At 41.7% G+C, this 25,987-nt stretch overlaps 6 protein-coding genes across 6 annotated transcripts; 4 read left to right on the forward strand and 2 right to left on the reverse strand.

Moving 5' to 3' along the window:
* The first annotated feature begins 879 nt into the window (after window positions 1–879).
* LOC110845690 (glycine-rich protein 5) lies at window positions 880–2,473 on the forward strand. Its single transcript, XM_022092159.2, has 3 exons — window positions 880–1,510; window positions 1,588–2,008; window positions 2,068–2,473. The coding sequence occupies exons 1-3, from the start codon at window positions 1,463–1,465 to the stop codon at window positions 2,415–2,417; spliced, it is 819 nt and encodes a 272-aa protein (XP_021947851.1). The 5' UTR covers window positions 880–1,462; the 3' UTR covers window positions 2,418–2,473.
* A 342-nt stretch (window positions 2,474–2,815) lies between these two features.
* LOC110860005 (probable tubulin polyglutamylase ttll-15) lies at window positions 2,816–5,435 on the forward strand. Its single transcript, XM_022109050.2, has 6 exons — window positions 2,816–3,225; window positions 3,297–3,586; window positions 3,669–3,972; window positions 4,037–4,150; window positions 4,232–4,827; window positions 4,899–5,435. Exons 1-6 carry the CDS (start codon window positions 3,139–3,141, stop codon window positions 5,221–5,223), a joined length of 1,716 nt encoding a protein of 571 aa, XP_021964742.2. The 5' UTR covers window positions 2,816–3,138; the 3' UTR covers window positions 5,224–5,435.
* LOC110860013 (histone H3-like centromeric protein CSE4) lies at window positions 5,260–6,894 on the reverse strand. The gene is made up of 3 exons (XM_022109062.2): window positions 6,740–6,894; window positions 6,348–6,641; window positions 5,260–6,273 (listed from the first exon to the last, which is right to left on the reverse strand). Exons 2-3 carry the CDS (start codon window positions 6,634–6,636, stop codon window positions 5,561–5,563), a joined length of 1,002 nt encoding a protein of 333 aa, XP_021964754.1. The 5' UTR covers window positions 6,637–6,641; window positions 6,740–6,894; the 3' UTR covers window positions 5,260–5,560.
* A 315-nt stretch (window positions 6,895–7,209) lies between these two features.
* Window positions 7,210–8,238, reverse strand: LOC110860020 (V-type proton ATPase subunit G). The gene is made up of 4 exons (XM_022109075.2): window positions 8,038–8,238; window positions 7,829–7,929; window positions 7,647–7,745; window positions 7,210–7,556 (listed from the first exon to the last, which is right to left on the reverse strand). The coding sequence occupies exons 1-4, from the start codon at window positions 8,117–8,119 to the stop codon at window positions 7,482–7,484; spliced, it is 357 nt and encodes a 118-aa protein (XP_021964767.1). The 5' UTR covers window positions 8,120–8,238; the 3' UTR covers window positions 7,210–7,481.
* Window positions 8,239–8,286: 48 nt separating this feature from the next.
* LOC110859994 (cell division control protein 45 homolog) lies at window positions 8,287–11,650 on the forward strand. Its single transcript, XM_022109039.2, has 11 exons — window positions 8,287–8,493; window positions 8,656–8,808; window positions 9,028–9,168; window positions 9,245–9,316; window positions 9,394–9,603; window positions 9,689–9,906; window positions 9,994–10,125; window positions 10,189–10,461; window positions 10,527–10,665; window positions 10,743–10,936; window positions 11,012–11,650. The coding sequence occupies exons 1-11, from the start codon at window positions 8,443–8,445 to the stop codon at window positions 11,154–11,156; spliced, it is 1,728 nt and encodes a 575-aa protein (XP_021964731.1). The 5' UTR covers window positions 8,287–8,442; the 3' UTR covers window positions 11,157–11,650.
* A 563-nt stretch (window positions 11,651–12,213) lies between these two features.
* On the forward strand, window positions 12,214–25,452 carry LOC110845698. Its single transcript, XM_022092172.2, has 3 exons — window positions 12,214–13,678; window positions 15,376–16,137; window positions 22,961–25,452. Exons 2-3 carry the CDS (start codon window positions 15,417–15,419, stop codon window positions 23,914–23,916), a joined length of 1,677 nt encoding a protein of 558 aa, XP_021947864.1. The 5' UTR covers window positions 12,214–13,678; window positions 15,376–15,416; the 3' UTR covers window positions 23,917–25,452.
* Window positions 25,453–25,987: the final 535 nt, after the last annotated feature.

The following is a 25,987-nucleotide window of genomic DNA, read 5'->3' on the forward strand; positions in this document are numbered from 1 at the left end:
TGCCACCCACCCACTAGGATTTATTATGCTCCAATTTTTCAGGTAGCTCTGTAGAGTCAGTGACAGGAGGACGCTAAAATTAGAGGATAACCTGGCATGTTTACACTCACAGATTTTGGGGCCATTTTAATTTTGCTAAATCTCTCAAATGGTATTTACACCATTAAAAATTTACAAAGATTTCTAAAATTTAAAAAAATAGTTTGAAATTTTGCTCAAATTAGTATATTTTGTCCTTTCTTACAATTAGTATTGGTCTTTCGAAGTATTTATTTTCGGCAACAAACTCGGTTGTTTTTAATTTCTGAGAACAGACTTCTACTGACTTGCGCCATTTGAACTCAGCAAAGTTCGACGCCGCAGGTAGAATTTTACGCCACCGATAAATCTGATTTCCTATACATACATTTAGACGACCTGAAAAATCACCAAAATTCGAGCCCTCGCCATTTTCTCAATATTTGCAATTTTCAAATTTTGAAATGAAATTGAACTTGTATAAATTGGATCAAAATGACATCAAAATCTGTGAGTGCAAACCTCTCACGTTATCCTCAAACTAATGATGCATAGATACATACATAAAATAAATAAACTTGAGCTTATGTATACACAAACTGCCCAACAACATTACCAAATGCGTTAATTGCCTCATCTCTCCAAATTCCCCACCTGCAAAGTAACTCTGCAGACGGAGGGCTGATATGTTCATTATTATTCGAATATATTGAGCAAGACGAAAAAGGAAGGAAGTGGTTGAGCCGTGACCAATTCCATTGTTGTCCGAATCGTAAGTTGACCACGCAGCCGCGGCCGCCTCATCCGACGCAATTATTTCAATTCTTTCTTCGACACCTCATTTAATTCCTAGCATTTATCGAGATTCGGGTCCTACAGGCATATGCACGCGCTGCCTGATCAACAAGTATTGTTATTTGCTGCCTTTTTTACAACAAAAAACCAATCTCGTTGTTACGAATTGGCATAATAATCATCTATCCGTATTGCCCAATATATTATTATATTCACGTCGAATCAAACATGCAGACAAAACAGGGCTCCCTTTGTTTCTCCCCCTTTCTCAAGTCTCGGAACGACTAAATGACATAATAATAATTTATTGGGGTAATTGTCCCATTAACGATCAAGACCGAGAGCAGAGTGTGGCTGTACGTATTTACGTCCATGTGCAGCACCACTAAGTTGTACAATGTTAGCATTATTAGTCTGTGATTAACTAATGATTTGCTTGCATTTTGATCAGAAAATGCAACAATTTAGGTATGGATTGGATGCAGGGATGCAAATAAATCTTCTGGTGGGCCTTATTTTGAATCGGGCCTATTATATAAAAGGTGCCCCGTTCTAAAAATGGTGACCAGTGAGCAGTGGGCCTGCAACCAGTACAGTTACATTGACCAGTAGGAAATTAGTCACATTTATTTTTAATATATTATTAAAAATGAGTTTGAGTTTGACAAGTTTTCAATTTTCGGGAATAACTCTGGGGGTAAGAAGTTGTACTTTTTGGGAGTGACCATACGATGAGGATCCGATAAGAACTTGTCATTTACATATGTTTTACAGCTTTTCGTCCTCATTTCACTTCCATCCTCGCAAGTGGAGTGCACATTTAAGAAGCATGGCGGAGGTGGAGGTGGAAAATACTTAATCCCCGTCTACCCAGTGGGAGGAGGATGGGGCTGGCATCACGGGGGAGGATTTGGTGGTGGTGGTGGCGGAGGGGGTGGTGGGCATGGAGGAGGACATCATCAACCCATCATCATCGTCCTTAAGTCACTTCACCACTTGGGAGGAGGTCATCATCATCACCACACTCCAGTGAAACAGAAGGTGGTTCTCCACACGCATGGTCATGGGGGTCACGGAGGACACGGAGGACACGGCGGCCTTGGGGGGCATGGTGGGGGCAGCTACGGAGTTGGATTTGGTCTGGGTGGTTATGGAGCAGGGATCGGAATAGGAGGAGGAGGAGGTCATGGGAAGGGTGAGACGAAATCCTGACAACTATTTAATAGCAACTATTTTAATATTTTGCTTGATTAGGTCACGGTCATCACGGAGGTGGAGGTGGTGGTGGAGGGGGCAAGATCATCATTCACCATGAGGGAGGAGGAGGTTACGGTCATGGAGTTGGTGGGGGTTATGGTCATGGCGGGGGTGGCGGCGGGGGAGGATATGAGAAAGCCGCAGTGGGTGTAGCCCTTGGAGGTGGCGGAGGACATGGTGGTGGATTTGGAGGTGGTGGTGGTGGTGGTGGAGGAGGTGACTTGTACGGAGGGGGTGGCTTTGGCGGGTGGGGTTGGGGTATCAGTGAAGGGTACGGACTTGGCGGTGGTGGCATCGGTGGGGGTGGCGGCGGCGGTGGCGATTACAAGAGAGGAGACTACTATTAAAATGTGAATCCATTAAAAAACTCGCGTAATAAATTTCCATGATAAAACAACCAAAACTGTTTAACTTTGTCGTCGTATATCTTTTTTCATGGGGATAATTACATTTCATACAGACGCCTTACTGTTACATATTTGCATGGTCCGAGTATCGTGGTTACGAGAAGATCAACACAAACGGACGGACGCATGCTGTCACTTTTTGTCAATCTACATACAACAAACGTACAGAGTTTCACCATAGCATGCATACCGTCCGGTCTTGTTAAAAGGTTAGATTACAATTTTTTGCACAGCAAACCACCAAGTCTGCAGCGTTGCTATTGCAAATACTCGTATTACTACTTGCACTCCAACAATAAAAGCCATGCAACAACAATAATAATACTTACGACGTTGGCAGTATTACAGACCGGCTGGGCTACAACACAACAGTCATCCATACCTCTTACTTACCTACTATTCAGTTTTTAGCACATTCGAAATGCACACACGGCGATCAAATCCATCAATTTGAACATTCCTTTTTTACTCCACTTTCTAAAGTGGTGATTATTGTTTCCGTTTTACTTTCAGTTCAGCAGTGCCTTTCGTTCAATTAAATCTATTAAGTGAACACGTTTAAGCATTTACTGGTCGCTTGGCGTTGATGAGGAATAAATAAATAAATAATAAATGGGATCACGACACACCATCGTGAGGAGGATGGTAAAAAAATTAAAAAATGAACCATTATTCGTCCTCCAGTCGTGATATTGTGGCCGACCAAGGCAATGGTGATGATGACCACGACGATCGTTTCGGGTACAAGGTACCCACAAAATATAGAAAAATGTAAAGTTTCAAAACTCGAAATTTTATTGATTTTTTCTCCTCATGCAGGACCACCCCTCGTTCCAGTGGAGGAACAATTTGAAGGGGAAGAGTCGGGATTGTTCACCAAATTCGATTTTCAAGATGATGAACCTGACCTGTTTCCTGCGAAGTGCGAGGTCCATGCTCCACCGGAAAGCGAATTTGTACAATGTGACGGTTTTCTTCCTTTTGGTCGGAGTATTTTTAACGTACCTCAATCTCAACAAGTTGCACGACCTCATCCTTCACCAGCAAGATTGTGGGGGCTTGCTGAAAAGTAGTTCCGCTTCGGGAGGTGAATTCATCCAGAAGAAAAAGTAATAATAATAATAACATTTATTTTGCATATATTTATTTTTAACTGAGATTTACTGACTATATTTATGTTTAATTGTAAAGATTTGCCTTGCACGGGCGTCGCGTCGATTCCGGATATTTGAAGCATGTCGTTGAAGTGCTGGAGTCCGTGGGGTGGCATCGCACCAGTTTGGAGTCGCAAGACTGGGACCTCCTCTGGGCGCATGATTACCCATTTCGAACTCTCAAGGACCAATTAGACGCGTCCGGAAATAAGAAGAGGTTCATCAACCATTTCCCTGGATCTGGTTACGTCACGAATAAAATGAGTTTGGCGACCTCTTCCCTGCCTCATGTTCCGAAAGCCTTCCAACTTCCCAAGGACAAGGATAAGCTGCTCAAATATGTATGCGAGACTATAATATTAATTATTCATTAGGTAGTTAATTAATTAACATTTAATTCCAAAGGCTGCTGACAACCAGCATAAGCGTTTCGTCCAAAAGTCAAACAACCATCGAGGCATCCGCATTTCGCCCTTGGCTGCATTGAACCTCACCTCAAACTCCTCCTTTGTCCAAGAGGTTTGTCAAATTATTAAATTTACATTGTTAAAAAAGAGGTAAGATTTTCAGGTTAATTTTAAAAATCTTATGTATCATCAGTACATCTCGAACCCGCTCCTTATCGATGGACACAAATTCGACATTGGCGTGTACACCATCCTCACGTCGATCGCCCCCCTTCGCCTCTACATCCATGGCGACGTCCTTTTCCGCTTCTGCCCCGAAGCTTATCACCCATTCGACCCGGACGTGGTGGACAAATACGTCGTGGGGGACGACTACCTCCCCCTTTGGAAGGTCGACTCCCTCTCGCCATTCTACAACGGACTCGGGATGGGAATGAAGGCCAGTTTCAATGCGTGGTACGATTTGAAGCGGGCCAAAAATAAGACAGGGGCCAAGACATCTGACGCCATTTGGACCCAAGTGGAGGACGCCATCCGAGCCGTGTATTTGGCGAAGGAGGCGTCGATTCTCGAAACCACGAGGAAATTTGGAAACTCACACCACAACTATTTTGAAATGGTTCGTTTCGATTTCGTGATTGATGACGACGGCCAAGTTTTTATAATGGAGGCGAACATGAGTCCAAACCTGTCGTCGGCCCATTTTCCCCCGAATCAAGAACTGTATCGCCAAGTGTTGTACAATCTGTTCAAATTGGTTGGTGTGGCGTCAGTCGAGGTGGACGGGAGGTAAGGATAACTTGGAATTATTAGTTTTTTTCATAATTTTATACGTCATCCTTTTTTAACTATTTACGCAGGTCCACGACGGACACTACGAGTGTTACCAGGAAACATTTAGCCGTATTTCCGGAAGAATGCAGTTCTTCCAAGTGTTTGTATGACTGTGATTCGGTGCGATGTTCCCTTTGTGCCCATTGTCTCAGTCCGGGAGGGAGGGAAGCCTTGGCTCGTGCCTACCTCGAGGGGGTCAACCAGGGCGACACGATCCGCATATTTCCACCCAACAACCGATCCGGTGCGTTGAGAAGCCTCGACACGGTCAAACTCAGCCAAGAAAACCAACGGGAGGTGGAATGGTTCAGAGGCAAGTGTGACCTGGCCCCCTCCACGGTTTTCTGCTAGACAAAAGAATAATAATCATGCGAACGACGATGGGAATTTTAGTAAATATTTCATACGAGTTGCATATTTTATTTTACTTTTAGACAAATTTTTGTGATAATAATACGTATACTTAAATAGCATCGCAGTGCGGGACAGATTTGTATTTAACTAATTAAACAGTGACTAATTTATACCTCATAAATAATATTTGTAATTACCTGAGGCAAAAATTTTATACTTAGATTGCAGATTTATTTGACGTGATATAAAATTTTAAAACTGAATTAAACAAAACGAGAGTTGAATCAAACTTGAGATTTTTTCTCTATCTAAAACATAACGATGGCATTGGGGTTTAGCGATATCGAGAGGAACAACCCATGATGTCATCTCCTCGGATTCGTCTCGCCAATCGAAGGTCGTGGGGTTTGAGAGTGACCCTCTTTGCATGTAAGGCACATAGGTTGCCCTCTTCCAAAATGCTAATGACGTAGTCCTCCGCCGCTGTCTGCAAAGCTTCCAGTGCGAGCGGGGTCCATCGTAAGGGTTTTGGAAATTTATTTGTACACACTTCTCGGACGAGGCGTTGAAAGGGTGCCTTGGGAATTAAGAGCTCTGTTGTCTTCTGGTATCGACGAATCTCTCGGAGAGCGACGACCCCTGGTCGGTATCTTGAAGGCTGGATGCACCTCCCCTGCTTTGGGACAGTTCGTTTAGCAGGGATACGGGAACGAGAACGTTGAAGTTGTGGCGGTGTGAGGACGCCGTTTGCACCAACCGTGGACTTGGCCGGATTCGCATTCTTCCGCTGAGTACGGTTACGGTTGGGAGGGAGATATTCGGACCCATCACTGGATATCATGATGATACTTGGTTCGCTGCTGTCGATTGTGAAAGTATCGTCGAGGGAAGGATTGTGGTCGACGTCCCTGCCGTGAATTAGATGGCCAACTGGTGGAGCCTGTTGCATGGGTTGCTCCATGACTCTGATACTACCGGAAGGAAGAGAAGGGGGGCCTCCACCACCGCAGAAATATTCAGTCAACGGTATTATGCGGTTAGCTACACCTGGAGAAAATACAGATAAATATTTTGTGAGGGATTGCATCTCGTATTAGATGTAAGAAATTTCATGTCTTTACCTCTCAAATTGCAGCCAGGATTATTTCTTGGGAGAGGATTCTCGTTCTGTGGTGGGCGTTGGGCTACGTTCTCAGGTGGTGGTGGTGATGAGCCCCTCCTCCCTGATCGTTGCACTCCCATGCAGGCCCCTTGAAGTTGACGTCCTCTCATTTCCGGTGCGAGAAGAGGTGATGGTGAAGCAGGAACTGCCGCCACGTTGTTATCCGCGCCCCGACGGGGCTGACGGGCTGGTCGTGGGAGCATGACGGCGGGTGGGCGACGAGGACTTTTCTGCTTCGTTCGACCCATGTTTCCTACATACATTAATAAAATTTAAAAAACTGGTACAAACTGCATTTGTATTGTACATAATTGTGAGCAAATTTATGTCCAAAGTATTTCGAAAACTTACCAGCTATTCTACTGAAGAAAACTCTGGATTATGAGGTTTGAGAAGAAGCGACAAGATCCTATTAGTTCAGAAGCCAAGTAAAATTCCGAATGCTGCTCGTCTCCAAACTCATTCACGACTGGCAGTATGGAATGACCAAAATGAAAATGTTGGTTTAGAATAAAAACGCCCCTAACGATGAATACTGTATAACCGTCACATTCAAGATAATCATCCATTAGTCGTATCAAGGTGGATGAGATTAGTTACTTTTGAGGACTGGATACTTAATTTCTTGTATGCATTACTCCGGCTATTCAACGTATGAAACACACAAATTAAAATAACAAGCTTATCTTATAATGAGTGATTTTATCCGTATAATACTTTACTGTATCTAAGAATGAATTCAAATGAGCAAGGATAAGCACGTACGTGCGTGACCTCACAATGTGACATGCAGAGGAAATAACGGACTACAACGTGGATAGTTAATTAAATTAAATTGCTAATTCTTTTAATCGGTCTACGTTTTTCTTGTTGATGATTGTACTTTATAATTATTACTAGAATATATGTAGGCCTGTCATTCGACGGGCAAAACAGGAATGAAAACATTAGTGAAGTGAAATCACTATGTTACCGACCCACCGATACACTCCCCTCTTTTATAATTATTATTACATTAATCTAAAGAACATAGGCTCTGTAAGGACTATAAATGGTCAGATCACACTTGGTTCCTCATGAGAAAAAAATTGGTTTACATATCGGCTCGAAAGTTTTGATGAAGCTCGGGCTTAATATCGCAAACGAATTCGAGCAATCGTCCGATAACCTGAGAAATCACAAGACAACATGATAACCTATTACTGCTGATAACTATGAACTAATTAACTATTTGCTTCTTTTTCTTAATATTTCATACCTTATCCTTGCTTGCGGCCACTTGATGCTTCATAGCTTCGATTTTCTGAGTCGTATCCGCATTAATTCGAGCCTCTACATCCTCTCGGGATCCCATATGCTGAAAAATGGCAACAATCAATCAAACCATGCTCACCAGATAATCAATTTAAGATACCAATTAAAGTTAAATATCCATTATACCTTGGCTTCAAATTCTTTAAACGCCTTTTCCCGATCTTGTCGATATTTTTCAATCTCCTGTTGCGCCTCTTCTTTGGCCTGCTTTAATCGACGAGCCTTACCTACAAGGAGGCAAAAATTGATAAGGTGCTTATCATAACTTAATAAACAAACGCCCATTTCACATTTCATCTGAATGAAAATAATAAACTGTTCCACACAAAACTTACGTTTCCTCGCTTCAGAAACTTTCTCCGCTGCTTTCTTCTCTGCAGCGAGCAATTGCTGGATTCCCTGCGTTTGAGAAGCCATTTTCGGAATGTTTTGGAATGCTTAGTTTTAATAGTTTTTAATTATTAGTTAAATCTGGATAAATACAGATGACGAGAAATCACACCCAAATCTCCAATCTGACTGACTGTGAGAGAGCATATAGAGCAAACCCAACCCAACAATATTGTCACATGGGCCGAGTGGTGGTGGTGGTTTGCGGGGATTGAGAAAAACCGGAGGGAATCGCTCACTAGCAGTCTGAATTTTTTGCCTGAATTTTTATTTCAGATAAGTGCCGAGTTCTTATCAGTGTCGGTGTCAATAGGTCACGTCACTTGTCCTCACTTTGAAGCTTTGTCAAAATGCTGGTGAAACATTTACGGAAGGATTTTTACGAACTTCTCTTCGGAAAGGTGAGTGAAGCAGTTAGTAATTGGTTATAAAATTTTGTTTTTTGAAAACTATTTTTTTTATCGAAACATTACAAGTTAGACACAGTTTTTATAGATTACTTATACTTTGGAGGGTGAAGGTTGATTGTTGTAATAATTTTAGTATTATGAATATTTTTCTAGCGAGTCCTAATCATTGCTAATTTCGACATTGATTCCGTCTGTACTGTCAAAATACTCACAGAATTGCTGAAAATTGATGGCATCTCCTTCTCTTTATGTCCCGTGGATGGGATTACGGCTATGAAACAGGCATATTCTGATTATCGTGAGACGGTGAGCAGATAATAAATTTAAACATTATTAATTATTTAATAATCTGTAGTAGTTTATTCCTGTTCGTAAGCTCATGAAAATAGGCTAGTGTGATGCTAACTTTATATGCATTCGCTAGTACTAGTAATTGAGGATAATAAAGGCTATTATTATATTATTGTTATTATTTGAGTCAAGTGGAGAATTATTTTGATGTTTTATTTATTTACACATTTCAAGGTGAGCGTTTTTGTCCTGATCAACTGCGGTATTGCTCTCGATATTCGAGCTTTCTTTGACAACCTAAAGAATAAACTCGTCTTCGTTTTGGATTATCATCGCCCCGTGCATGTCAACAATTTTTATGATGAAACCAATCAGGTAAGTGAAGAGAGAGAGGTTCACCTTGTTGGTTGAAGTTAAAATGGTCAACTATTTTGTCTCTGTTTGCATGCAGATTCGCATCCTATCGCTGGACGACAACTTTGACGAAGTGCCTGGTTTTGATGACCTTTTTTGGTCCGATGAGGCATGTGAATTTATATTTTAAATAATTGTTGTTTACATTTTTATGCAGACAGTTAACACATTTTGTTTTTTGAATAGGGCCTCGACTCCGATGACGATGGTGATGACGACGATGAGTCTGAGATTATGGATATGGGCGACAGCGAAGATGAAGATGGATCGCGACGTCGTGGAAGAAAACGAAAGCGTCGCAATGAACATGACAGAGAGCGAAGGCGAGCCGTGTGGAAGGAGAAAAGAAATGAATTGCTGTTTGAATACACACAATTTTGCTACTATGCTCCCCCGGTAATTTTGTAGATTTAAATTTTCATACTTGTAATATTTGCAAGTCCGTATGCATTATAAAAATCTTTGTAAATGTTAAATGTAGTCGTCTCTGGTCGCACTCGAGCTGTCGTGGGCAATTTCTCGAGGTGATATTCAATACGTGTGGTGGACCACGGTAGCCTTAACCGACGCGTTGCTTCTGGAGAAACTTCCACGATCTGAGTACGTGCAAAAATCTACCGAGCTTAGTTTACACATTGCACGAGAAGCAAGTACAACGGAAACACCGAGAGATTGTTTGAAAGTCAATTTTGAGAAAGAGTGAGATCACATTATTATATGGAATAATATTGGCTATTTTGTTGTGGCCTGTTATTCTGTTATATGTAAACATTGTATTCCATTTAGCTTGTGCTTCTTACTGTATCGTCACTGGAATTTGTACGATAGTATAAAAATGACACCACACTCAGCTTGTATGCTGAAGTCATGGAGTTTAAAAGGGGAAGGAAGGTTTCACGAGATGTTGGGAGAGTTGGGGTAAGTACGCTCAATTGAGAACTTTGTATCAGCTAATCCATTCACTAGTAATTTTTTAATCAGGCTTCCACAAGTTGAGTGCCATCGAAAGTATGCATCGATGGATGTCCGATGTCGGAAAAAGGTCGAGCGTGCATTCAGTGAACCCGTTCTCCGAGATAAGTACAATTTCAATGACGTCACTGTTGGTACTTTTATCTCAGAGATTGGGTTTCGACCAGCGTTCAGTGCATTTGATTCTCATTTGGCATGTCTTGCCTTGTTAGAGAACCCAGTGCTGAATGGGAGTGGGAATGTGGTGGACAATTTTTTAGACTCACTGGCAGCCTTGTCAAAGTATGACGCATGACTTTGAAATTTAATGAAATTATTAAACTTTTATTTCATAATTTGTTTAATAGGAAACAATTTGATACGCTCGATCGTGGTATAGGAATGGCTAAAACCCATCTGACTGCAATGTATAACCAAGTAAAGGAATTTCTCAGCATGAATGTGGTCACACCTCGGGGTGGATTTTTGTATGTGCAAATGCCAGAGGTTTGTGGGTTATAAATGACTAACAAAGTATTTTTGTGAATTGGAAACTAAATTATGAATATATTTATGATTTCTAGGGGTCGCCAAACGTGTGTTACTTCCGGAACACTAGTTTCCTTGTTTTTCTTGCTCAGTTCACCCAGCGTGCTGCTGTTTCCCATGTAAGAAATAGACGCTGGTCGACATTACCACTTGTACTGTGTGCCCCACATTTGTCAGGATATTGGGTAATCGTGGGGATAAAACCTTTGAGCCTTGAGTTGCCGAAAAAGTAAGAATTTTTATTACGTATTACAAATATCCTAATCAAATTGGCGATTACAATATTGTTATTTTTGGCATCTAGTCTATTCGGGAAGTTATTTGAAACGCTGGCCATCAAGATGACGGACGGCGCGGTGCTCATGGATTTTCTCGACCCCCACATCGTGTTAGTGCATGGAGACCATAAGGATAAATTTATCCAGTTGTTGGAAGCTTGCATGGTGTAAGGAGCGAAACCTTATTTAAGTTATACATACGTAAGTTTGACGAAATGAAAGACAAGTTATCGTATCTACCAAAAATTGCAAAGTTACAAGAAATCCAAGATATAAATATCATGAGAAATACCCAAATCCATCCCAAATTCGACTGACCCTAATCTCATGATGATAACCCCGAAACTCTAAATCATGCATTTTTATTGCATGCAAAGCACAAAATGTTTCCCTCTTGCGATATGAACAAAGGATTTCTCGATTCCCTTTGCACGTTCTTTTCACTATGTTTATTATGATTTTGTTACAATTCCACGTTGCAATTTACGTACGTACATATTATTATTTACATATTATGATGAATTCCATTGTTAATTTAAGACATGTATTTCTATACATATTTTCTATCCGCATGTCAATTCCAGATACACAAAAAATCACAACGTTTTATTGATGATTCTTCATGTATCCATTTTGCTCTCGTAAATAAATAAGTATACACTGTTGAAAAAAAGCTCCCCTTCACAAAAATTTTGCAAAGTGATAAATTTGGTTGAAAAGTAAAAATAAACTTTCACCCTGGCACTTACACGGACGGGAGTGAGCGAGGAAGAAGAAATCTGCAAAGTAAGAGAAAAGAGTTCCTACAAGAAAAAGTAGGAATGTCTGGAATGTGGATGGATGGATGGATGATTTGTGTCCATTCATCATAAAATAATTCGAGTTCTTTTCATCTCTCTCTCTCTCTTCCTCTCTTCCTGTGTGAATTGCGGACTAATTGTGACCATTTCATGAATCATTAGTGTGCTCTTCTCTCCTCGGCTGTCTGTTATTATCCCACTTTTCAAAAATGGGCGAACCTCCTCCAACCAAACCAAGGCACGGATGCGAGCTCAGAGATCTTGTGTATGTGGCGTCGGGGAGGTTTTTCCCATCCTCCAGTACCTATAATAGCAAGAAGACTCCTCTCTCTCATCCTACTTGGTACCCCATATAGCGTTCCCTTCAGCATGTGCAAATCCGTGTACGATGGGAGATCAATGTTCCCTCGTTGTCTCTCCTGTTTTGCGGATGTGCCGTAAAGAGACGACGAGAGCGAAGTAGTAGCACTTTCTCAGAGTAAAACTCTTCGATCGCTCCCTTCTCCGTCCACTCTGCTTCCTCCCGACGACACAGGAGCACTCACTTTCACTACCAACTTTCACTCTCTACCACCACCACACTTTCTCTCTCGCTCTCTACTTGAGCTGTACGACCACCACGAGAAGGAGGAGGAGGAGGCGAAGAAGAAGAACACCAAGAAGAAAGAATCATTACATTTTGTCTATACTGCTGCACTCTCACCCCGGTTGGGGATGCATGGTAAAAGTTGTGGCACTTTTGCGCAGAGGTTTTGGTTTCCCATCCACCACAAAATAACAAGACATCCTTCTCCCCAAAATAATAATAATAATAATAGCAGTGAAAACAAGGCGAAAACGAGGAGTAAATTGTTGCCAAGTTCTCATTACATAGAAAAGGAAGAAGAAACAATGTGAGAAAGTTCAAGTCTTGTTTTGGTCACAAGAAGAAGAACAACAACAACAACAACTTGGAACTTTCATCAAGTCAGTCAAGTCGTCATTATTGGTGAGAGAAAGTAAAACTAAAGTTGGCAAAGTAATAAAGTAAATAGTTTTCGGGGGAAGATTTGTGATTGTGTAAAGTTGATTCTTCTTCTTCTTCACCGCACATAAATAGTTAGATCGCCATTACACGAGCTATTTCGTCACCTTGATAACAATTACGAGACGATTTAGTTTGCATGTGGGGGTCTGGTGTGGATTGGATTGTGCTGCTGGGTGACATAATATCTGACCAAACTACTAATTCCTCTCTACCAAGTCCTCCTCAAGGAGTAGTTTAACTTTTTAGTTGTTAACTTGAGACAAGGAGAAGAAAACTGTTGCAAAACTAACTTTTCTCCTCTCGAGATCCATATCCAACTTATTGTCGGGGACGACAATTCATCCAAGTTTCTGGGTTCCCCTGCATTATAAACTGCGATAAAGTTGCTCAAGGTAAAAGTTGGTGAAAAGAGGCAAGAAAAAAAAGAAAGCCAGCCGCAAGAAAGACGTTGTGTCTCCTTCTTCATCTACATATACACGCCTGCTGCCTGCCTCCCAGTTTTGTTGTGGTGTTGGTTGTTGTGGTCCGTTCTCTGCGGTCGGTGGAAAACTAACTTTGAACTGGAAATTTGATCACTCTTTCATCCATCGTGGACACAATGTGACACCAGCGACGACCAGGATGATGACGAAAACAAAAACAAATAACAACACGGCAGAAGAGCGGAAATGAGTCGGATGCTTTCCTTTGTACAAAGACGATACTGATTTTTTTAATAGAAATTGGACTTGTCCTCACGGAACGTATTGAAATTGTGCCAGCGTGGGTTGAGTGAGAAAAGATTATTATAAATATAATATATATCTGAACTACTTTCGTTCAGTTGAGGTGGTTGCGTAACCCTAATTTTCGGAGACGTGGATAAAGTAAGTTTTTAAACTAAACTTAGCTATTCAAGTAAGAAGTTAAGTTGGGGAAGAAATTGGAAATAATAATTAATTGGGTTGGGTAGGATTACGTGATGAAAAGTTCCGAGTAGAATAATTTGTACAATGTGGATTGCATAATAATAGGAAAAGTATGGAATTTGAGTAAGTGATCAAAGATATTGAGCAAAGTAGGAAAGGCGATATTCTCATGATTGATGTGACCCATTTCGGAAATATATTATATGCATATTTTAAACCAAAAAAGTTTACGAAAAGTAGATCAAACTTCAAAAAGATCAAACCATTACATGTCACAAGTAGAGAAGTAGACTGTAAAGAAGGTCGTATTTTTAAAGCTAAATCGTATTTCCGCTTAATTATTTTCCTTACTGATTTTATTACTTGGTGAAGAAGAAAAGTAAAAGAATTACGTAACTGAGAGAAAAAAACCAAAGTTATCGATCCGATCCGTATCTCATCCAAACTTTCATGCAGCCAAGCCAAACCAGCCGCATTTCATCTCTCACTACTTGGGTCAGACACATTTATAATTTATTTTAATAAAATTTCTACAAAGTCGTCGTCCCACATTAAAAGAATATTTAGTCGTCCGACGCCGCCGCCTGAAATACAAAATTGTCCTCGAATTTCCTCAACCACTCTCCACTTTAATCTATTTATGGGCGAAAAAAATTCATGATAAGTACACACTAACTTTCACCACCACGGGATAAAATGATACGTAGGTAGATAGCACATGCTCCCCAGGGCTTCGAATCCTTTGCCAAAATCGCATACATATATTTCTCCTTCGAATCCCGTGGTCGAAAGATTCCAAGCAACCATTCCACTTTTTAAAAACCACCACTTTTTCCTCTTTTTTTGAAAAAATAGGAAATTTAGACTTTGATGCCACACACAAGTCCCTAATTCACACTCGATTCCCTTCCTTCCCATTATTCCTTCCTCTCGACTACTTTCTTTACTTTAGTTGTTTTTGTTCCTGGTCTTGTCTTAAAGACGAAATAATGACGCCCGGGTGCACCCTGAAAGACAGTGGCTGAAAGAGAGAAAGGGAGAAAGAGAAAGAAAGAAAGAAGGAAAAAATGACTACTGCTGGCTGGCTGGCTGGACGACTGACAAACTCCTCACGCTGGCTGAGAGTCAGTCAGTAGGAGTGAAGTGAACGTGGTTCCCTTGAGAAATCAAAGTGTACCCATCCATCCATCCGACGACCCTTTACACAATTGTTTGCCAGACTTGCACAAGTTTTACTTACAACCTCACTTACATCGTGTCATGACCCAATTCAATTCTTTGGATAGGCCGAGATGATGGCTCTTCTTGGATTGTATAACGCATCGGATGACTCTTCTTGCATGCCAAGATTGTATAATTGTCAGTCACTCATCGCCCATTTCGACGGGGTCAATTTTCCCCCACAATGAATTTAATTGCCACATTTGACACGAGATAGCTAGCTCCTGCCAGAGGAAATGGAGGCATGTGTTCTTCATCTTTTTTTCTTCCTTGGGTGGTGCATAAAATAGTGTAAAAAATGCGATTTCATTAAAAAAAGGATACCCTTTTACTGAAGTTGAGGTCGTAAAGTGAGAGATCTCAAAGTAATCGAGGTTTCGTAGAGAAGACTTGTACTTTTATATTACTTTTTCCCTATTTTACTCTCCTCACAGGTTCGACTGGATTGGATTTTGGGAAGTTTGTTAATTAAAAAATGGATAAAAGCGGTGGTGCCGGGACGCAGTATTGTTCCGATGAAGGTGGCGAATTTTCCCTTCCCGACGGCGTAGATTTAGTCGGCGTGGGCGACAATGGGCGAAATAAGGCGGCCTATTATCAACAATCTGGGCCTGCCGGGTCATCCTCAACGTCCCGAAGACGCCCCCACTCCCCACATCACCACCCCCATTCAAACTCTTCTTCCCGGGGGGGTCACCACCATCAACCGCCCTCTTGGAAGACTGCTCTCAAACTCGTCATCGTCAACATGTTCGTCTGCAGCCTCGTCCTCGGTTACGCCCTCGTCGGCTCGTTCGTATTTCTCGCACTGGAAAACAACCCTCGTGGCGGGGTGGGCAGCAGCGTGCTCGCCTCGACGAGTGGGGGCGGGGTCAACTCCGGCGGCGCGGGTGGGGGCGGCTCTCTCATCAAAAGGAACCTCACCACCGCCATAATGAACAGTTTACAGAACGAGGCCATCCAACAGTTGAAGAGTGACACGGTCCGGAACATTTGGGACATTACGTTGAGCATGAATATTCTCTACCCGGACAACTGGACGAAAATGACGAACGAAGAGGTTGGCAACTTCCAGCGGTTTTTACTCGACAAGGTCATCACCGCCGTGGAGAATGCGACCGGGCAGGAAACCTACGTCTACCCGTGGACCTTTCCGAGAGCCTTTCTCTTCGCGCTAACCACTCTGACGACAATTGGTGAGTGCGAATTTCCATTTCAAACAAATTCCCCATCTTGCCATTAATTTATGAACATTATGAACATCCCAACGAACGAAGGGTGTCGTAATTACGGGGAGGATGAGAGAGAGAGAGAGATCACATCTCCAAGCAAGAAAGTAGCTTTTACTTCCCCTCCTCGTCCTCCTCCTCCCCGATGACGACGCCAACAAATTAAGGAAACCCATTATTACTCAGAGAACACATAATTTAATTTCTATGTAATGTCCCCAACTCCCAACTTTGTGTCATCCACCACCGACGCAAAAGCAAAGCAACGAGACAAACTTTATCCCCCTCCTCCTCAACCAGCATAATAATGATAATAATAATAATAATAATAATTATGCCGTGATCGTCCCACCCAACCATCTCAAAGGAAATCACCTCCACCACCACCACCTCCCAATACTCTCTCAATCCTCCATGTACTACACCGCCGTCGACATTAATACATACTTGATCGCTTCTTGTTGAACATGGTTATTATAATAAATACGACGAGGACACGAGGTGGTGGAGAGAGAAGGGATCCATCCAATCATCCCTCCCTCCCATCCGGAAGTAATCCGTGAAACATGTACAAATGTGGGCGAAAGTGATGAGCGACTACGATGATGATGAGAAAGTAAAACACTGCTCGGCCGATATATACCAGGCTCATCGTTCAGTTACAGACTGAACCTTTCCTTTGGTCATTTTCCACTCTCTCTTTCTCTAGTCTGAGCCCATTCCTACTTAAAACCGAGGAGGGCAAGTATTTAGTCAGGGTTTGATGTAATGAAAGTAAAGCATTAGCCGTGCGGTGGTCGGTGGTGGTCTTGGTCGTGGAGAGAAAAGTTTACACGGTTTAGTTTTACTTTTCCTCCCACTACCGACTACCGAGAACTGAGATAGATTTTAGCGGAGGGGAAGAGAGAGAGGATCCAGAATAAGCAGACCTGTCTCTCATACCGAGAGGAAGATGGGTGAAAAGGAAGATAATACTTAACGAGGGTCGTCCACGTATCAGATTTACATTTTGATGACCAATCCCACCAAGAAATGTTTCCTGGGGGCGGGCCTGTGCAAAATCGTTTTTTGTTGTGTCTCTTTGAAAAATCAGCATAGTGCATGTCCCTCCACATGTGAACGTGGTGTATCTATAGTTCAGTCCTCGTCCTTGTTGGTGGCTGGTGGTGGTGGAAGGAAAGTCCTCGATCCGTGGTGAAATGGTGGGGAAGTGAAAAGTACGGGAGAAAGTGGAGTCGGTTAGCTGCACGGTGCGGTCTATCTCTACTTTTTGAGCTCTTTTGCCTCCGTGCGGAGTGAGACGGTGGAGTTGAAAGGTCTCCACGATTCCGTACATCTGCTTTAAACTCCTTCCCCCTCAGGGTGGCTGCCTATTTAAAAGTAGACTCCATTTTTACATTAATCCCAACACCAATACTTTCTAATTTCTCCAACTTAAGTAGTTTTTAAAAAGAGAAGTATAAATTATGTCTATACAAAATTACTATTTAAAAAAAGACGAAATTAAGTCCCCCTTTCTTCCTTCCCCCAACGGAAAATAGAACCGATGTCCTCCTTCTACTGCATCGCTTTCACCACAATCTCCCACCACCACCACCACGCCGTCGACGACTGGTAAATCTGCCCTGTTTTCATCATCTCTCTCTTCCCAATCATGGGGAGAAAGGAGTATGTGAAATAGTGAGCACGCCAACCAGCAGAATTTCCAGAGAGCCCAGAGAAAATTTGCCTTTTCCGTTTCGATTGAATTCTCTCCGACATGGAGAGACACGAGTACAAAACTCTCTCTCTCTCTGAACATTTCATCCCAAATGAAATTGAAATTTGCTCACCAACTTGTTATTCAGGAATACTTGCTCACTCACTAACTCGAGTAGTGGTGTAAGTAGTGTCTCCCCGTCCGTCTGTGTGGTAAGTGGGGCAAAACGGTGTGCAAAGTGTGAGAGAGATTAGTTTCTGAGAATTCTCGCTTTTCCCTTGATTGCTTCTCACCTTGTTTCCATTTATTTCATCTCTGACTCGCCAGCAAAACTTGCTCTGTGTCCGTCGTGGTGGACTTGTTCTTGTTATTATTATTCTATCCCCGCCTGATGCTCGGACGTGAATTAGGAAATGATTTAGGATTTGCCGTGATGATGGGGATTGAATCGTTATGTCTATATTTTACTCGGCTGGAATAAAATCAGGGTGAATTTTCCTCTCCTCCTCCTCCTCCTCCTCCTCCTCCTCCTCCTCCTCCTCCTCCTCCTCCTCCTCCTCCTCCCATTAATCTCATTAAGCACCACTTAGCCAAAACCGTACACACATAGGAGAAGGACGACGACGAGAGCTGTGTATGTGGAGATGGGAATCCATCTCCGTCTTCTTTATGTATTCTTCTTCGTGATACTTGATGGTGTAGCTGCTCGATATTCTCATTTCGTTTCGTTAGAGAGGAGAGGAAGGAGTCAACTCGAATCCTTTTGTATTTTAGAGACGAAGAAGAAGAACATTCAATTCAAAGCAGACTCTGAGAGAGAGAGAGGAAAGGAAGCAACATTTTCCATTATTATGCCAACACTATACGTAGTCAGGCGGCGTTCTGGTGGTGAGTCTTCTTTTTCTTCGGAGGAGGAAACGACAGGGTCCACCAACCAGGGTTGATAAAAAAATAGCATGTTCTTTTTAATGAAACTTTCCCCTTACTCCGTGTCCATTTTGTGCAGATACCGATTAGAAAGTTGTGGTTTCTTTAAGTGGGATTTATTTATGGGAATTTATGTATTTTAAAAACCTTCTTAAATACTTTTTTTAAAATATTAAACCCAGGATTTTACGAACCCTGGTCTGGTGAAGTACCACGAGAAAGAAAGAAATTTAATGATAAGATGCACACTATTCTGCGTCGTCTTCTTCTTCTCCCCTTACGGGCGACCAGACCAAACCAAACCGAAAACCTATTCATTATTCGTTCCCGTCTTTTCCAAATCGGCGTTTGAAATCTGAAACGAAACGAACCAAGATTTTTAAACAAGATATTTCCCTTCACTTTCAATTTCGTTCTACCTCCAACATCCTCGCTGAGGGAGCGTAAAAGGGAACTAAATACATAAATAGATCGACACACGAGTAGGTAGGCGGCGATAACTTGGATTTCATTCTCCTCCTGAAAAGAGGGGCGGATATGATAATACCCAAATTAAGGAGGACACTTGACTCTTCTTTTACTCTCTCATCGTCATCATCATCATCATCGTCACGACGTTAACTACGTATTTTACTGGATTCCTATAATACATCCTTTCCTCCTCCACTAGCCTCCCTCCCTCCATTATCCATTAAGTGTCATCCCGCCCTTTCCTTCATTATCAAACAATGCGAAACACAACTACACAACATGGCAAACATGCATTTAAAACGGGGAGAAAGTTTCCTTTTGTTTGGCTTAATTTGCTTGACAACAATTCCGCCTCCGACCTGTCTCCCATTATCCCGTCGTCTACAAAACTGAAGATGAAACCGAGAGAAAAGGAAGCTTCTTTGTTGATCACGTCTTTTATTTCGTGTCGCCCTGCACAAACGACGTCGCCACTTTTTCTCCGTGGGCGACTATTTATCCTCTCCCAATCCCCATTTTCGCACAACCCCCGACCACCGAACCTCCTACATTCTCACTTTGTTACGACAGTAGCCTGGAGCAGAATGGAATTCCTGGATTGGATAAAACCAGAAAACAAAACAACAAGAATACTTATACAAAACAGGATGAGGACGAGACAGGAAGTGTGAGTCGAGAGAGGACACGCACCCCGCAATTATTTATCTTTCCCCATCCCCCAACTTCTGGCACGGAGTAGTGGGACTCGATTATTATTTTGTGTATGGCAAATATTTTATGGAAAGGAGACGGAAAAAAATCGGGATTGGATTATTATTATCGTCGTCGTCGTAGTCATTATAATTGTTACCATATTTTTCATCGTCGTCTTCTCGAAGGAGAAGACGGAGGAGGAAGGTTGATAGGGTTTTCGTAATGCATAATATTTTGATTCGATTAGCATCACAACAACAACCTAATTAATTCCGTGACTGGTTGGATAGATGATGAAGATGCGATTAGGAGATTAGGAGGAGGATGTAAGGAACGAGGAGGAGGAGGAGGAATGAATAATATGGGATTTAACTCGCATAAATTTTCCTCTTCCTGCTAAATTCCATGGGATGGAATTCATTCCGCAAATCATCACATTTGCTCCTTCTTCTTCTTCTCCTTAGGTGGAAAGATAACGTGAGGGCAGGGTGCCACAAATTACGGTACTAAAATCAGATCGCCCTCTCCGCTTCTGATTTATGCCTGTATTAATGTCCAGGAAAGATAATAAATCCCGTACAAAATCAGGACTACGATTAATTACTAGTTTTTCTCAAAAAAAAAGATGAAAATCGTAAATTAACATGTTATTTTTTCTCCCCAGTAAATACATCCATTACATAAAAATCCCACTGCGAAGAAACCCCTGTCTCTCTCTCCGGGAGAGTAAAGCCTGTAGAATAATCTGTTCTGCAAGTATTAAATTTGCGATTACTGGGAGACGTGATGTGTACCTAGTTAGTATAACAGAAGGGAAGAACCAACTAACCCAAAATGTATAGTCTTCCTCTCCTCAGCCAAGAATTTGAGACTGCTCTGGATAATAATAGTTTTCTCTCTTTTTCGTTGCGGGGTTAAGTGTCAAACTGCTTCTCGACCACCACGAGCAGCAGCAGCAGAAGACTACAATGCAATCCAATCCACAATCCAATACAAAGTTAAGCTCAGCCACCAGCCAGCTAAAAAGAGAGAGATCGAGTCTCTGGCTGGAAAGAGAGAGGAGATGATTAAAAATGGGCAAAGTTATCGAGTTAGACTTTCTCCATCCATTCAATCCTCCTCGTCCACTGCCTGCCTGCCTGCCTGCCTGCCTGGCATGAAAGAGAAAGGAAACACTCGACCAAACCAAACCATTTCATCCAAAACGAACCAACCAAAAGGGTTTGAAACCATACACACGTCACGACACACCGCACTCTCACTCCCATCATGCCAAACCAAACCAAACCAAACCACTCCACGACGACGACGACGACGAGGATGACGACGATGAGCCGTGAATTGGACGCGTTTGCATTCACCGGGCCGTGCGGGAAGGATGACCTCCTTTTCCTCAAGGGACTGATGGGGGTCAAAATTTGATCAAAATCCTTTATCGCAACATGTCCCACTTTTTTTGGCCAAGGCTGTATACCGTCCTTTACATATTCTTTCCAGAGCGATATCATCAGTTGGTTGGTTGGTCTTTTTTTATGGGAAAATATTTGTCAAAAAAATTCACTTTTTTCGCCAAGAAAGAAAAAAAAAAGTAAATTTCTTTCTCCATGTTGTTCTTTCATCAGAGCGTGGTGGTCAGTTTGGAGAGAATAGCATTATGGTTATTATTGGTTATGTAATAATAATCTGGACAGTATATTGGCACGAGATTTTTATCCCGGTCGTATAAATAAGTGAAGGTCTGCCATATATAATTTTCTCTGGTAAAAAACTAAAAAGAACAACAGCTTGTGTGTCGAGCTGCTGCTTTCTCTTCTTCTTCTTCGCGATCCGAGGAGAGAAACATGTTGAGAATTCTTGACTCTCTTCTTCTTTATGAAAAACTATACACGTAGTTTTGTGTCAAGAGTTCACAGATTTATAGGCCATTACATAAAGTACATGATTCCCTCTCGTAGTAACTGCTCCTTCACGACGTCGCCCTTCCAGGCAGGCTGATCGGGTCTTCAATTGCATATAACGTTCTAACTATGTCGTCGTCCTCGTCGGACAACGCGAGACCCATTTCGTCCCCAGATGGACGATGCAGCACAACAACAATACGTAGCAGGCGACACTAGGGCGATAATCATAATAATATGGTGGGGACATGCATTAAGGGTGGGGTTCTCATTTGCGCCACGGGTTAAAATTGGGTGACTCAGTTTTGAGGCTGATTACCCATCGGAGAGCTTCAATTTGCGCCGTGTGTTGGGAATTTAGGGATAAATCGGGAAATTCCTGGATGGACTCCCATTTGCGCCACATATAAAAACGGGGCAAGCTAGTTTTAAAGTTAGTTACCCATCGGAAAGGTTCAATTTGCGTCATTGTTAAAACGGGGTGGGAATGAGTCGCGAAATTTTCGCCACATAATTCCTGCCCGGCCCCTCTAAGACCTGGAGGAGGACAGGAAGTGGAGAAAATGAGGCCGCTTATTAAACTTCTATATATATACAAGTTTTCGATTCTCCTGCTGGAACCTCGTTTTGTGAAAAACTTTGTTAATAAAGAGCCAAGGAAATTATAAATGTTCGCTGGTTATTGTGTGCATCTGCTGCACCCTTAATTGTCTCCTCCTCTCTTTCTCACACTGCTTTCAATCACCAAACTTTGAAGGTTATTATGTCATCGTGTTGTACAATTTAATTCTCTGTGCAAGTTCCAGATGGGGAATTAATTTCTCGATTATTTTTCCCCTCTTCTATTCCCTTACCTCTCGCGAGTAAAATAAAATGCACAATTCTGAGAAAATAAAATTATGTCATGTTCCCACATAAATTTCCAAGCAGTTGGTTTTTTCAGGTGCAGACACGTCAAAGGCATAAAAATAAAAAAAATAAAACGATACCCATAATAATGCACCACACCGCTAATAAAATTGGACATAAATCCGCTCCGCCATTTGCAGCCGCACTTTTTAATAAATCTTTACAATTATTTTTTTCTCTTTCTCTCCCTTAGGATATGGTGGAATTGGGCCGAAAACGTCCTCTGGCAAGGTTGCCACCATGGTTTACGCCGTCTTCGGGATCCCCATCATGCTCTGGTACTTGTCCAATGTGGGCTCCCTCCTCGCCAAGATTGTCCGCTTCTTCTGCCTCAAGGTTTGCGGGTGTTGTTTTTGTCGTGACGTTTCCTCCCCATCGTCGTCGTCCTCCTCGTCCGCCTCGACGCGTAAGGTGGATCCCTACTACAACATGAAACCCATCGTGGACACGTCGGAAATGCATCACCACCACCACAACCATACCTCCGATGATGCCACCAACTCGTCCCGTCACCACCACACCCACTCGCAACACAGGATCTCAATCTGCTTCATTTTCACCCTCTGCATCCTCGTCCTCCTCGGCTACGTCTGCCTTGGCGCGTGGGTGGTCACGCGGTGGGAAAAGTGGCGTTTCTTGGACTCCTTCTACTTCTGTTTCCTCACTTTGACAACAATCTCGTTTGGCGATTCACGATCGCAACGGACCGGGCGGTTGGACTCTTTCACCGCCACGACCGAGTGGTTCTGCTCGTTCTACATCTTATTCGGCATGGCGTTGACGTCCATGTTTTTCAACATTTTACATGAAGAAATCTCCCAGCGGTTCAAGCAGTGGAAACAACACTCTCCGAGCAGTGGGGATAAACGGATCCCCGTGGAAAACTCGTACTCTGTCCATTTCATGAACTTTTCCGGTCCAAATCAAACCGGCCGGAATTTCACGGAGGAGACGCTTCTCTCGAATAGTAGCGAGGTGCATAGAGGACTCGCGAACCCAGACTCGCCCAAGGGTGGTGGTGGTGGGGGTGGGGGTGTTGGTTATGACGATGACACCGGTGGTGACAACAATGCATTCATGTCGCATGGCATGGTGCCCCGGGAGATTTACGGACCGCCCCACACCCAAGGGAATGTTTTCCCCAGATAGGAAACAGTCAAGTTTTCGCCGACGACGAGGCTGTGAAATGGTTAGTGACACGGCCATCCCTGACATTACGTTACGCAAACAACAACCACTTATACGACGACGTGAATACATAAGAAGAAGGAGAAAATTGGGGAGATGTATATGCAGAAAAAAAGAACAGTAAAGATTTCCGAGGCGAGATAACCAAAAAAAAGTCTGTTATTTCTTTCTCTGTCTCACTCCAGGGACTGATTTAGCTGTCAAAGTCATGGGTAAAAGTGCTCTCGGAGAGAGAGGAATGGATGCAAGTGGCAGTAGTGCGACGACAATGTCACGCAGATTTTTTATGGTGCAATTTCAATTCCCTGTTTGATCATTCGAATTCATTCTTCTTTCTTTCTCCTTTCTCCCTTCGTCCTCTTGAGGAGGAGAGAGAATAAGCATAAGTGAAATGCAGGATGTGCGATTTGCCACTTTTTTTTGTTCTAGGATAAAAACATAACATAAAATTTGTCCTATTTATTACTATAATCGTGCAAAATGCGAGATGTGTATGTATGTGAGAGCAGGATTCTGCAAATTGGGAGAGATTATAAACTTGCGAATGGATAGAAATGTGCAAATTCTGCGAAATAAATTGGAATGAAAGCCAAGCGTGTGTGTGTGTGTGGAGGAGAAATGTTGCCAAAATTTGGATAGAATCCCTCCGAGCAGAGGGCAATAAATTATGTAATTAATCATATAATTAGCATTTATACACTTATATAATTTTAATTAATTAGACAACTTTTACCGATTAATCAAATTAATGGGAAGACTTACATAATTGTGTAAACTTTATAAAAAAGTTGAGGATTTTAAAAAATGTGGAGAAATTTGTATGTGTGAAAAATTACGAATTTTGAAATGATATGCCAACCTTTTTGATACTGGAGAGATTACGCGTACAATTCTATTGTTAGTTTTTAATTGTTATCTTTCAATGATAAGTAAATACTCGATAAAAGAACGGAATCTGGTGAAAAATAAAATCATAGAGTTAGAAATATGTACCATAATTAAGTACTTAATCTAACTTTGAATCCTGATAATAATGCATTGTTAACCCTGCCAAATTATGAAATACTGAACCTGATGAGATACATAAGTAATGACGAAGCCTAATTAAAGCGCAATTACGGCGTCGTTAATTAACTAATTGCAGATTGAGAAAACCAGACCCGACATGGTGGTGAAGAAGAAGTGAAATTGAAATTATGTAACGTCCTGAATACTCCATACATTTAGTTAAATAAATAAATACTCTTAAAAACTTGTACTAATTAATAATACAAAAATATTCATTATTGTTTCGTTAATTTGAAAAAAAAGTACGAGAAATGCATGACATCGTACGATTATCCTAATTACGCTGATATTATATAAGGAATAAAAAAGGCATCACTATTACACAATTATGTACTCCACGTACTCCCAAAATTTTCATACAAACCGTTATAAAAAATATTAAATATGGATAAAATAAAGGTAAATTATGGAGTAAATATTGCGTGAAAATTGTTAAGAATGTTTTGTCATCATTTCAATAATACATTAGCCAAATGAGCCGAATTATTTTATTATTTTACACCAGTTATTTTTATTTTGTAAAAATCATACGAAATTGAATAATTTAAACGCCAAAATGAAAAAAGTTGGTGTTTTCGGTTTTCTTTGTTGCAATAGATAAGAAAATTTCCAATTTTAACATGATGGGAAATTAACCATTCTATTAATTATAACTTTGTCTAATATGACGTGTACCATACTTGCATGGAAATGTCCATGGCCCTTGGATCAGTCAATCACCCTGCTCCTCCTCCCCTATGCAAAAATATCACCCGTACATGCAAATTATTTTCCATGCACATGCTTGCTCATCATCATACATAATTGCGACCATTGATCATTAAACAGGAAACTGCAACATTGCACTTTTGCGAGTATTAAAGAGCTCCTCTTATTGAATCCAGGTCAGCGGTAAGGTCACTGGGTGGCTCTTCTTCTCATCTCATTCATTCATCCATCCACCACAACTAAACTTCTCTTTGAT

This window comes from Folsomia candida, unplaced genomic scaffold, assembly GCF_002217175.1.
Source record: "Folsomia candida strain VU population unplaced genomic scaffold, ASM221717v1 Fcan01_Sc001, whole genome shotgun sequence".
NCBI lineage: Eukaryota > Metazoa > Arthropoda > Collembola > Entomobryomorpha > Isotomidae > Folsomia > Folsomia candida.

What these genes read in the sequence shown, in the direction of transcription:
- LOC110845690 (XM_022092159.2), top strand. Translation starts at nt 1,463, where the DNA reads ATGAGTTTGAGTTTGACAAGTTTTCAATTTTCGGGAATAACTCTGGGG. An exon ending in TTTCGGGAATAACTCTGGGG is followed by an intron (nt 1,511 to 1,587) that starts GTAAGAAGTTGT and finishes TATGTTTTACAG; the next exon opens with CTTTTCGTCCTCATTTCACT. An exon ending in AGGAGGAGGTCATGGGAAGG is followed by an intron (nt 2,009 to 2,067) that starts GTGAGACGAAAT and finishes TTGCTTGATTAG; the next exon opens with GTCACGGTCATCACGGAGGT.
- LOC110860005 (XM_022109050.2), top strand. Translation starts at nt 3,139, where the DNA reads ATGAACCATTATTCGTCCTCCAGTCGTGATATTGTGGCCGACCAAGGC. An exon ending in AGGATAAGCTGCTCAAATAT is followed by an intron (nt 3,973 to 4,036) that starts GTATGCGAGACT and finishes TTAATTCCAAAG; the next exon opens with GCTGCTGACAACCAGCATAA. An exon ending in TCAGTCGAGGTGGACGGGAG is followed by an intron (nt 4,828 to 4,898) that starts GTAAGGATAACT and finishes CTATTTACGCAG; the next exon opens with GTCCACGACGGACACTACGA.
- LOC110860013 (XM_022109062.2), bottom strand. Translation starts at nt 6,636, where the DNA reads ATGGGTCGAACGAAGCAGAAAAGTCCTCGTCGCCCACCCGCCGTCATG. An exon ending in TCCTGGCTGCAATTTGAGAG is followed by an intron (nt 6,274 to 6,347) that starts GTAAAGACATGA and finishes TATTTTCTCCAG; the next exon opens with GTGTAGCTAACCGCATAATA.
- LOC110860020 (XM_022109075.2), bottom strand. Translation starts at nt 8,119, where the DNA reads ATGGCTTCTCAAACGCAGGGAATCCAGCAATTGCTCGCTGCAGAGAAG. An exon ending in AGTTTCTGAAGCGAGGAAAC is followed by an intron (nt 7,930 to 8,037) that starts GTAAGTTTTGTG and finishes GCCTCCTTGTAG; the next exon opens with GTAAGGCTCGTCGATTAAAG. An exon ending in TGGCCGCAAGCAAGGATAAG is followed by an intron (nt 7,557 to 7,646) that starts GTATGAAATATT and finishes GTGATTTCTCAG; the next exon opens with GTTATCGGACGATTGCTCGA.
- LOC110859994 (XM_022109039.2), top strand. Translation starts at nt 8,443, where the DNA reads ATGCTGGTGAAACATTTACGGAAGGATTTTTACGAACTTCTCTTCGGA. An exon ending in ATTCTGATTATCGTGAGACG is followed by an intron (nt 8,809 to 9,027) that starts GTGAGCAGATAA and finishes ACACATTTCAAG; the next exon opens with GTGAGCGTTTTTGTCCTGAT. An exon ending in TTTGCTACTATGCTCCCCCG is followed by an intron (nt 9,604 to 9,688) that starts GTAATTTTGTAG and finishes TGTTAAATGTAG; the next exon opens with TCGTCTCTGGTCGCACTCGA.
- LOC110845698 (XM_022092172.2), top strand. Translation starts at nt 15,417, where the DNA reads ATGGATAAAAGCGGTGGTGCCGGGACGCAGTATTGTTCCGATGAAGGT. An exon ending in AACCACTCTGACGACAATTG is followed by an intron (nt 16,138 to 22,960) that starts GTGAGTGCGAAT and finishes TCTCTCCCTTAG; the next exon opens with GATATGGTGGAATTGGGCCG.